Here is a 12,084-nt window from a genome sequence, read left to right on the forward strand (position 1 = left end):
CGAACTTCAAAGGCTGCATCAGACATCAGCTCCTGCTTCCCTGGCTGGATCTGTGCTCCCCATCCCCTCCCAGCGGCGCTGCCGCTGCCTGCCTCGCTCCTGTGCCGCAGTACCGCTGCGGTGGGCGCTCGGTGTGAGTTTATGGGAAAGGATGATTTGTTCAGCCAGTGCATGAAAAAAACACCGAGTAGATGAGAAGAGTCATATTTTTCAGGTGCGGTTCAGAGAGAAAGAAAAAGTAACTGAAGAAAAAGAAGAACAACAATTTTGACCATGCACCCCCTAAAAAAATCCCTGAATCATGTTTTCGGTCTCTCATGTTTTGCTTCAGACAGGAAAGAGCACGGTGTTCTCAAGATGCATTTCTGAATGCTCAGGAAGGAGGCTGAGGAAGGAAAAAGAGCACAAGTGCTCACAACGCCAGGGCCTGTCGCAGCCTTGTGTTACCAAAATAACTCCCTGCCTTCAGCTGGGAGACTCCCACTTCCACTACGACTCTATTCAGACCTGGGAGAAAAGCTCCACGCTGCAGGAAGCTGAATGACACCTGGCCTTGCTGTGGTCCTCAGAGCAAATGGGTTCGGGATGTCTCGCCCCAAAGCTGGCTTTTTCTTTGCCCTGGGTCTATCTCTATACAGGAGATTCTTGCAAATGATGTTTTCCTTCCTGCTTCTCCCTGCACCCCTCTGTTCCCTCTCTCTCTCTTTTCCATCTATCACTAGAGCTGGGATATATAAGCCAAGTGGCTTCAACAGTGGGATTGGCATCGGGGTGGAGGCAGAGGCAAGAGACAGTGAGATGACTCTGTGGGAGAAGCCAGAAGGAGTGAAGGCTTTGGGGCTGTTTGGGAAAATCCCTCCGGACATCACTGTCCTGGCAGGATCCGAGTGCTGCAGTGGATGCTGTCATCCACGCTTGCCGGGGTCCTCGGATGAGAGCAGACAGTAGCTCTGGCTCCAGTGCAGCATGTGTCAGGCACTGAAGTTAGTGAAGCCACTGAGATGAGTCGAAGCCACATAACAGCATAATAACAAAAATGGTGAAGTCTCTCTCTTTAAATGAAAAAAATGCAGGGAGCAGCTATAAGCTACTACCTTAACTTCGCCCTTTTATTGGTGTGTCTGTCTCCTACTGTGAAGAGAGAGTGAGAAATACGCTTGCCTAAAGTGAAAGTACTTATAGATTACAGCTACGAGGGAAAAAAAAAAAAAAAGATAGTGTTCCATTTCCTTCTTAAGGATGTTTGAATTGAAAGTATTTAATTTAAAATGCTGTGAATTTTTTCTCTCTCTAATTCACACTCAACCCCTCTGTATCTTTACAAGCACATTTAAATTTTCAGATGTGAACTACAGCTGTAAACACGGAACTGCCAGTGGGGAATATGACCTCCAGATGGCAGGGGAAACGAGACCCAGTCCTAAAATATCAGCCATTTGCCCCTGTGGACCCAGAGATGCTCTGTCACCAAACAAGAAGCTTCAAGCACAGGAGACCCAAAGTGGACTCAGTTAGTTCAGATCACTAGAGGGAGACACGATAACACACTCAGTGTCTTGCACTGGTAACATTCTCTCCAGGCAGCTTGTTTTGCTGTAGTTGACTACTTATAGGTAGGATACAAGTTTGCTCTGTGGCAGGTTTGGAGCACAAGGAAGGCTCGTAGGGAAGGAGGGGAAGACAGACAGCGTCTACCACACTAGGCAGGGTAGGCAGCAGATCTTTCCTCTTTTCGTCCTAATCATGATAGGAAAGTTCCTTGATTTCAGTGGGTTTGTGCTGGTGGGAATGATGGAGAATCTGGTAAGGTTCATCAACCTGCTGCTGAGATCCTACTTATGGCAGTGTATGGCAATCTCTTTTCCTGTCATCATTAATTACGGAAGATGTGTGCTTGTAACCCAGAAAGTCAACCGCGTCCTGGGTTGCACCAAGAGAAGTGTGGGCAGCAGGTTGAGGGAGGGGATTCTGTCCCTCTATTCTGCTCTCGTGAGACCCCCCCTGCAGCGCTGCATTCAGCTCTGGGGCCCCTAGCAGAAGGAGGACATGGAACTGTTGGAGTAGGTCCAGAGGAGGCCATGAAGACGATCTGAGGGCTGGAGCACCTCTCCTATGAAGACAGGCTGAGAGAATTGGGATTGTCTCCTGGACAAGAGAAGGCTCCAGGGAGACCTTCTAGCAGCCTTCCAGTACCTAAAGGGGGCCTACAGGAAAGCTGGAGAGGGACTTTTTTCAAGGGTGTGTAGTGATAGGACAAGGGGCAATGGCTTTAAACTGAAAGAGGGGAGATTTAGATTAGATATAAAGAGGAAATTCTTCACTCTGAGGGTGGCGAGGCACTGGAACAGGTTGCCCAGAGAAGTTGTAGATGTCCCATCCCTGGAAGTGTTCAAGGCCAGGTTGGATGAGGGTTTGAGCAACTTGGTGTAGTGGAGGGTGTCGCTGCCCATGGCAGGGGGGTTGGAACTAGATGATCTTTAAGGTCCCTTTCAACCCAAGTCCTTCTATGATTCCATGAGTCTATGATTCTATGATTTTGAATTCTCATCTTCTTGGATGCTCTGTTTTCACTGCCAGCTGTGGCCTTCTGGGATCCTTCAAGACTGGCTCTTGGAAGCAGGGGAGAGAAAGCAGCAGCCAGTTATTCCTGAACATCCCTACTAATCAGGAACGTCTTCATCAAGAAGCACTAGCCTTGAGGGTAGAGGTAGCAACTATACAGCACTGCACAGACAGCGATATTGCAGTATGCAATGAACTAGAAAAATGCTGCTCTTCTGTAGGTAGATTAAAGTTTTCGTACTGACACAAACCAGCTCAGCCTTTAAAATGCCATGGAAAAGACTCTAACACTATGGCTAACTGTAAGCGGTATCCACCTGGAAGAAGGAAAAATGCAGGCAACTCTGCCAGACTCCATCTTGCTGTAAAGAATGGCAGTTGTGTGTGGCAGGAAAGCCACTAACTTGGTACACAACTGCCACATCTTCCCAGTAACAGTACAGAAAATCTTTCCAGAGGTGGAGCAGCCAAGCACTGACAAGAAGACTTCAGATGTTCCCCTTCAACCACTGCTGAAGGCAGCAGGACAAACTCCTGCCTTACAGAAGACTTATTTGCCTGTTCTCTAGAAATGACAAAATACTTATGAGGCATTGGTCTCTCTCTCTGTCATGGGAGAGGAGAGAGAAATCAAAGCTGTTGAGAAAAGAATGTTTCATGCACCAACAGTGTTTGTGCTGAAACAGCATCGCAGACCACAGGAACGGAACGGGGCACTATCGCCACAGGAGGGACCTCTGTGCAGCACGTGTCTCTGGGCACAGACAGAAGAAATCAAAGCTCTCCAGCGTGTTGGGGACACAGCAGATTCAGGGCCTAAGTTGATTATAGGTGAAGAAGGGGGGCTTTTGCTTGTGGGCCATGCGCTAAGGAGAGGGGACTTCTGAAAAAATGAAAAATGTGGAGCCAGCGGAAGTGGGAAGCAAATGGAGGTTGAAACAACTTTGGATACCTTCTGGAAAAGCCCTGAAAAAGTTGAAACTTTGGCTTGTTTCCCAGGCTCTTTGTGAGCCACCATCCTTTTCTTTTGTTTTTCCTATAATGCTGGGTAAGATGAAGACTAGACCAAGAGAGAAAAAGACGTCTCGGAAAGTCCTAAAACAAACAGGGAGCGTGTAAGAGGCAAAGTGAGAGGTCTCTGTGGAAGACAAGTCCACATTTTTGCCAGAGAGTATTTTGAGGATCTAAGCAATTTAAAAAAAAAAAAAAGGAGGAAAAAGAGATGTGGTTGAAAATCATCAGTTGCATCCCCAACATCCTAAAACACAGGGTCAAACAAGTACCTTGAAAATCTTAAAATTTTCTGATCTGGCAAAAGCAGTTAGAGGGGGAGAAGGAAGTGACATGAGAAGAGCTGGCACAGTACCACCACAAAAAACCTCAACAAACTCGAACAAAACAAACTCAACCAACAATCCCCTACCCAAAACGACACCACTCCTTCTCTTCACAACTGTTTTACTGAGGTTTTAAGAGCACCACAGAGAAGTGGGCTAACTGAATGGTTTAGATAACCAGAAAATCCCTTTCTCACTCATCACTATCTTATGCCTACATGGTTGACTTGTGGTGACTCTGGCTGAGGGTTTTCTGTTTTTTATCTTTGGGCATAAACTGGCTTCTGTGCAACACAACGAGCAGAAGCAAGGCTTTGGGCTTAGACAGCAATGAGAAGCAGACAAACACAGGACTTAAAGATCAACGTTGTCCATGTGAACTACATGGTCATCTTGAATCTCATGGCTTCAGAGAGCTTTCTGCTTCCCTCATATTCGGCGTTCAGCCCTACAAGGAGACCGGCATGCACCGAAGGAAGATGCAGGAGTGAGCGGGGGTGTGAGATAATCTGTCTCTTTCAGTTTATGTCTCATCCTGGTCTCTCGTAATTGAGCCCCAAAGCATGACGTTTAACATCGTTTTGAATATTTCTGTTGTGAATAACAAGAATATCCAGATTTGTTCACATTATCCTCGGGAACACACAAACTGTTTGAGTCTTGCCAAGCTCTCGTCTTTAAATAACTTCCCATGGAAATGAGTTCTACAGCTGTTTATAAACATATTATATGTATACCATCTCAATTACACAGAACATGCAGGCGCTCTTCTGCATTCTCTATCCCTTCTGAACTTCCCAGGCTATGGTAAATTCTCTGAGACTCAATGAGAATTTCTTGCACCCTCTAGGGAGAATCAGACTGGCATATTTGACAAGCCTTCCCATCTCCTTTCATTTTATGCTGTGACATGAAACTTGGGTGTTGCAATCAATACTTATCTGCTTTGCTCTAGACTGGGTTTTATGCTGTGATTACCACCGTAATAACTAAGCTCCTTTTGAGCCAAAGTGGGTATCTTTAGACTGTCAGGTGGAATTTGGGAGAATCCAGACTGTTCTCTTCTTTATAAAACGGCCCTGCTGGGCTGAGGCTGGCAAAGTTGGATCAGGAATGAGATACTTGTCAGTTTTATACAAGTTTCATATTCTGTAACTGCTCTAGGAAAACGGAATTGTTTGCTCCTCAGCTGGTCATGCACAACCAATAAAAGCCTCAGTTGTTTGACCTTGAGCTGAGCCCCGTAGGGATCACTATAGCTTTGTCTTCCTGCCTCCACCTCTCAGGCTGCCACCGCACATGGGTACCAACCTCACCACACTTGCCACAGTGCCCATGAGCAAGGCCCTTGGTGAGGTTTCAACCACCAAAGCCTTATGGGAAAGGAGCAGAAACATGAATAGGACTGTTTCTGTTAACTTGAGTACAAGCTCCTCAGGACCGGAGCTGCCTTTTTCTTCTGCATTTGTCCACCCATCCGGGTCAACAGGCTTGGCAGTGACATCTCTGGTAATACAAAGACCTTGCAGCAACTGTCCATGTTCATATTGCTGCTAACCCAGTTCAAGAGAGGCCACTCTTTAGGGCTTCTGTTGAGAAGGAGTTTATTGATAAGAATATGAACATACGTGAATATTTTTCCCAGGAAGCTCTTTTTCAGTCAACCAGGCATTTAGCATGGCTCTGAATAGATGGAGAGATGAGGAATGATGAATGTTAAAGCCTCTGGACTGTGATCTCAGCAGCTTATGGGTAGGGAGAAGTTGCATTAGCCTGAATAAACGTAGGTCAAGAAAGACGTGAAGTAAAACTAAGATGAGCTCAAAAGCAGGCATCGCCTACCATCTGCAAGCTATCTCAGGATTCTTTTCTTGGCTGTGTTAGCTGTTATCTTGGTGCATGGTACAGAGAAAACAGAGCATCTCTCCTAACATAACTAACCGTAGATGGGTAGGCTGCCTGTGGTAGCCCACACAGAACGTGTCAGTGTGATAAATGGTACACGGCCCCGTGCTAGGACCTTGTCCAGGCTGCGGTGCCACTACCGGAAATTTGATTCGACTGGATTCAGTAAGGAAAAAATAATCTAAACCTTTGCAGGCCAGGGATCATGTAGGTTATGAGTTAATATTAAGGAGAAGAAAACAACAGGATAACACCCATTCCTCATACGAAGTCACAGAGGGGAGAATCTGAGTTTTGCCCCTTCCAAGAAACGAGAGACTATCGCATATCCTCTAGTGAAAGATTTCTAATGCTGACAAGTGCTAATTCGTGTAGTCTGTGTAGGAAAACATCAATACTTATCCCCGCTCTAACTGAACAAATCACAATTTCCTCACAAATCCAGCTCAGAGGGCTGCTACGGTCTTTTCCACGGTTTACCATCACAAACTGGGATGGCAAAAGTCATAGGGTACAGTAGGCTTTATAAGCCTGCAGCCATGTCCTGAATCACAGGAAAGGGACCGGACTGTGAGCAGGGAGGTGCTGGCCTGTTGCTAAAAGCTGCAGGTCGGCAATCCCAGAAGAGAGCTCCACTGGCTGGAGGAGAAGAGCTAATGAATTAGTTTGTGCTCCTAGGCAATGCCTATTAAACCATCCACAACTAGTTAGACTAGGTTGCCAATGTCCCTCAGCGTAATAGCCTGTCGGATAAAGGAGAAGAGAGTCTGGCTGACTCTCTCCACCTGCTCTGTCAAAACCCAGTCAATCATCTGAAGAGGAATGGAAGAGCAAGGGCTTGCATCATTCCAAGCAACGTCATTCCTGCTTTCATTAAATTAAAGCTGATCTGTATTGTCATTTGCCATCGGAATTATTGAAGTATTTTTCCCTCTCAGTGCTACAGTCAACAACCACGGCCACACTTTTTCTATCTCACAGGGTAAGGAGAGGGTTTTTTTTTTTTCCTATGGGTTGCTTCAGGGCTTGGGGACTTATAGTCAATGTGAGAAAAATCCCTAGTTCAAGTGCTCACTGAAGGACCAGCAAAGGACGCGGTACAGCATTTTATAAAGCAATTTTTTAACTTCCCAGATAGGCAGATGAGTGGGCTATGACCAATCCTGAGGCCCAGCAGCATTTAAATGAACTATCATCGGCATCTCTGCCTTCTTTGCATAAGTAGCAACACTGCTTGTCCTTTGCATTCGTATCTCCCACTTCCTAGCCAACGAGAAATAAATCATTCCTGTGGTCCTAACTCCAGTAATTAGCCAACAAACACTATTGATGGAGTCAATGAATGAAAGGAACAGCAGATAAATTTGCTAATGAACTCCTTGAGGAGAGCGCACAAAGGAAAATTTGGCCCCCTTGTCCCCTCCCAAAGCTGGTTTAATTTCACAACCTGTCCATTCAAAACCTCCTACACAAGCTCAGTAACGCTCGTTCTTCCAGTTCTGCAGTCACGAGTTTAACCGCGAAAAAATCCAAGGAGAGAGATATATTTTAGAAACCTTTTACAATGATCGAAAATAGCTCTTTGATGCATAGCAGATGTCTTCAACACTAGCACAAACGCAGCCAAAATGCCTTACAGTTCTGGAAAAGGGAGATTCCAAGATAAGACGTGTTTCTAACTGCAGCAGCTCTGGAATAGGTTTGGAATTTATATTGTCAACCTCAAGGAAAACATTTAAAAGAAGGCCTTCTGTCCCCCATTTTGGGACAAGTGCCTTATTGGGCTACATGCTGCTCAAAGACCTGATGTCTGCCTGAAAGCAGTTCTTCTGTACCCATAAAAGATAACAGATGGGTTGAGATGGGGAAAAAGAGAGAGAACAACAAGCAGTAAGACATGGAGGTGACAGACTGAAGACTGCCTGCTCTTCATCCCTGGCTCTAGTCCATTAGGAAGGGGGTGCTTGGCAGGCTTCACTGTAGAGGGGAGGACCGAGAACGGGTTGGAATGGGGTCAGTGAGATGGTGCTGAGTGATGCTAACAGGGCAACACCTCTGAGACATGCAGCAAGAGAGAAAAAGTATGAAGGGGCATGTTGGAAAACTGAACAACAGACCCAGGAAAACTGACCCTGGAATCAAAGCCGAGGTGGGATTCCCCAGTCTTGTTGCTCACCAGAGGGGATAGCCAGGATGAAGATTTGCTCTGAGGAGCCTTTTTAAATGGGAGAAAAGAAGTCTATGTCTGACACAATGGAATAGGTGGTAGAAGTGGAAAAAACCACAAAGCACGAACATGCAGTCGAAGTGATGAGTCAGGACAAGAATCTTCTTATTACTGCTCTGAACAACGCATCTCATGTACCAGGCCTTAGTTTCCATGAAGATTTAAGCTAGCATCCTTGTAACACTCTTCACTTGGCCAATGTTAGGCTGGAAAATCTAGGGAGTGTCTCCTACTTGAATACAAGAAAGAGTCAGATGGAAGACAGAAAGACTGATGCAGCAGTAAGATGGAAGATTTGATAGGAAATAAATCTTAAGAACAGAAACGCTAGAGCTAGAAGATTCTATATAAATAATGAAAGGTGAAAAAAATAGGTTCTATTTCCCTATTTATGCAAATGGTACACTCATGCTTAACACTGAAAATAGCAGAAGAGGAAAGTCAGGTAGTGACGATGATACCACTGAGGAGTAGTGCTCCTCTCATGAGTTCTACTCCTCCCACCTTTTCCTGGCAGTCTTTCCCTGTCTTCCTTCTTTTGGTATTGCAAGAAATGGGCCAGAAATACAAACCGCATATGTGGCTTTCATACACATGAAAGCTCAGGAGGACTTTGGTTTGGCTGAAGGGATGAGACAGGAAATCTGAGTAACCTCAATCTGAACCACAGGCCCCAAATCCAGGGGCTTCTGGATGCAGCCCTTGGATTGAGCTCTGTTCCAATGTGTCATTCTCCCTTTCTCTCTCCAACCTTCTTTCCTTCTGCAATGCCCTCCCCTTTTCTGGCTGCTGAATTGCAGTAGATAGCTTGACTGTCTGTAGCACATGCAGCAAGCTTGTACTCTGCCGACCTCAAACCCTCTTTAACTCTCTACATATACAAGAATATCACAGAAGACCATTTATATGGAGCTAATCAATGCTTTCCTCATGCATTTTAGATGAAACAATATCTGACGGTAAAAGAAATTAGGTAAAGAGTTCTTCTCTCCTCAAAGGACATGATATAGAGGAAAAGAAACCCACCTCTTGCTCCCACCCTACTGATAAATCTTTAGGGGGTGAAGGTTTCCTTGCAGCCCCAGCTGCTAACACCATGGAGTCTGACTACTGTGAGAAAATTCTCCTTCCAAGCTTGCCAGGTCCTCAGGTGTTGAAGGCACAGTTAGATAGCAGAACAAAGCTCATGAGTTCTCCTTCATTCTGTCTCCACCCTGCTCTTCACTCACCTTGCAGATTAAATGCCCTCTTCACTCACCTCACAAGACACAGGAAGACTGTCTGCCAAAGCGGAGGGTAATCTGAAATCATCTGTGCCACTGTTTGCCTCTCCCTTTTAAGGCAAATCAGCTGGAAGCAAATTCCACGGTTTTTGGAAAGAACTTCTTCTATGCAGTATCTAAACAGAAATCCTTTCCCCTCTCTCCGGCATCAGCACTGTTTTGTTTCCACTACTGTGCTGCTCAATACCAGCAGTAGAGATTGGGACAACTAGATGAAGACCAAAGCTAAATAGAATTACAAGTTCAATTCTGTAGAGCATCTACTGAAGTAATTTCGTCTGTTCCCTCGGACAACTTGGTTATTGTGCCTGGAAAATCACAGTGCAAAACAAGCTCCCAGTGCATGTATGCTCCTTGCCACTTTTTTACAGCTTCCTGTATTGCTACTGAAATGTTCTACTGATGTTGGAAGAGACAGAAACTACTGTACAGTTCACAAATCACCAGCGCAATCAAATCCAGTTGGGTCTCCTACCTGTTGGGGTGAGGTGCCTCCAGGTGATGACAGGCTCAGGGCGCCCATTTGCCATGCAAATCAGAGTCACGTTGCTGCCCTCATTCACGGTGATGTCCGAGGAGATATTGGAGATCTTTGGTGGAACTGTGAAGACAAAAGAAAGTCGGACCTCGTTACTCAGACTTCTGCAGGACAGCCTATATGACTTACTAACCTACCTACTTATGAACCAGAGGCAGCTACAGACTCCTCTCATGGGCTGCACTCCTCGTTACCTCCTGGGTTTCTGAAATTACATCAGAGTAGTATGTACTGCTGCACCAAGGATCTGCAAGTATAAATGGCCTTTGCTGTGACGCTTTGAGTTTGGACGGATTTGGGGACCTTCATAAAATAACCTCTAAGAACTTGCCTGACTGCCCCAAGGCTGCACGGAAGGAGTTGGCAGGCTCCAAGCACTGTCCCAGCAAATTTTTACACTCCAAAGAGTCCCAGACAAATCTTCCTGCAAGATGCCATGCCTCAAGGCACTGACTCAGAGGGTGTATTAGTTATTGCTGCCTCCCACAGGTAGATAGAACCCACGCTGCCAGCCAGGACCCTGCCCTGCTGCTCCCGTAATCCAACGCTCACCAGGAATCAAACCAGAGGGCTGTTAAGCTCATTTCTGTTGTAACCGTTGTGATGAGGTGAGAAGCAGGGACATGCTCCACAGGGAATGGGAATTTGCTGAGGGAAGGCACAACGGTGGCAACAGGAGGGTTTCTGCAACATCTTTCAGCCAAGAGGGATCCCCCATGGGCTGCCCACAGCAGGCAGCTTCTGGCTGACCGCACCATTGACTGCACAGCACCAAAAGCACAGTAAAGCCTTTAAAGATTCACAAGAGCAGCCATGGCTTGGCCATTCAGGATCCTTAAAGACCTTTCAAGCTAACTGAGTTTGTGTCATGGGACCCAAGTGACCACACTGGGACCTGAACAGGTACCTCCAGGTGTGGAGTGTGCTGGTGTATCAGCCTCCAAGCAGACCAAGCTGTTGCAGTCTCTCCTCTCTCACATCCATGTCTTGCTTCCACACTTCACACCCCAGAGGCAGTGAGGGAGTTTGACTAAAAAGGAATCTTCTAATTTTTTTTTTTTTAATATATTTTCAGCTTCCAAATTTGTGTGTAGTGAGGAATGAAACAACATCATTTTCTGCTTTGCTTACCACAGAGTAAACAGACAGCAGCCTCCCCTTCCCCCTCCTTGGCAGGAGTAGCTGATGGTCCTTTTGAGGCAGAGCTGCCTACGAGCTAGGTGGGGAAAAGGAAATGAAGCCTGAAGGGAGAAACTCACTAATTCCAGCTCTGTTGCTGGATTCACAGGGATATTGTTTACAACCCACAGCTCATTAGCCCCTCTCCGTAGGTCCCAAACTCATGGACAATGCTTCGGCATCGATGACCATGGGACCATCCCTTGGAGGAACAGGGGCTCCCAAGCCAAGGCTGAGCCCATCAGCGATGGTGGTAACACCTCAGTGATAACATAGTTAAGAAAGGGGAAAAAAAAACCCTGCACAATTGCAGCCACAGAGAGGAGTGAGAACACGTGAGAGAAACAACTCTGCAGACAACAAGGTCAGTGAAGAAGGAGGGGAGAAGATGCTCCAGGTGCTGGAGCAGAGGTTCCCCTGAAGCCTGTGGTGCAGACCATGGTGATGCTGGCTTTTGTCCTGCAGCCCATGGAGGTCCACAGTGGACACAGTGGAGCAGAGATCCACCTGCAGCCCTTGGAGGACCCTACTCTGGAGCACGTGCATTCCTGAAGGAGGCTGTGACCCCATGGGAAGCCTGTGCTGGAGCAGATTCCTGGCAGGACCTGTGGTCCCATGGAAAGAGGAGCTCACGCTGGAGCAGATTTGCTGGCAGCACTTGTGACGCCATGGGGGACCCACACTGGAGCAGTCTGTTCCTGAAGGACTGCACCCTGTGCAAGGGACCCACGCTGGAAGAGTTCATGGAGAACTTTCTCCCATGGGAGGGACCCCGCAGTGGAGCAGGGGAAGAGTGAGAGGAGTCCTACCCCTGAGGAGGAAGGAGCAGCAGAAACAATGTGTGATGAACTGACCAAAACCCTCATTCCCTGTCCCTCTGCGCCACTGAGGGGGAGGAGGTAGAGAAAATCAGGAGTGAAGTTGAGCCCAGGAAGAGGGGAGGGGTGCGCAAAGGTGTTTTTAAGATTTGGTTTTATTTCTCATTACTCTACTCTGATTTGATTGGTAATAAATTAAATCAATTTTTCCTCAAGTCAAGTCTGTTTTGCCTGT

The 12,084-nt window shown here is 46.6% G+C and overlaps 1 protein-coding gene across 1 annotated transcript in view; it reads right to left on the reverse strand.

The window, feature by feature from the left end:
- Window positions 1–12,084, reverse strand: part of LSAMP (limbic system associated membrane protein) — a 326,923-nt gene that overhangs the window by 104,512 nt on the left and 210,327 nt on the right. Inside the window, exon 3 of the mRNA XM_086615048.1 lies at window positions 9,790–9,915. Within this exon, the coding sequence (XP_086471174.1) occupies window positions 9,790–9,915 (126 nt within the window). The remainder of the gene's footprint in view (window positions 1–9,789; window positions 9,916–12,084) is intronic.

The sequence above is a fragment of the Tauraco erythrolophus genome, chromosome 1 (assembly GCF_009769465.1).
Source record: "Tauraco erythrolophus isolate bTauEry1 chromosome 1, bTauEry1.pri, whole genome shotgun sequence".
Classification (NCBI taxonomy): Eukaryota; Metazoa; Chordata; class Aves; order Musophagiformes; family Musophagidae; genus Tauraco; species Tauraco erythrolophus.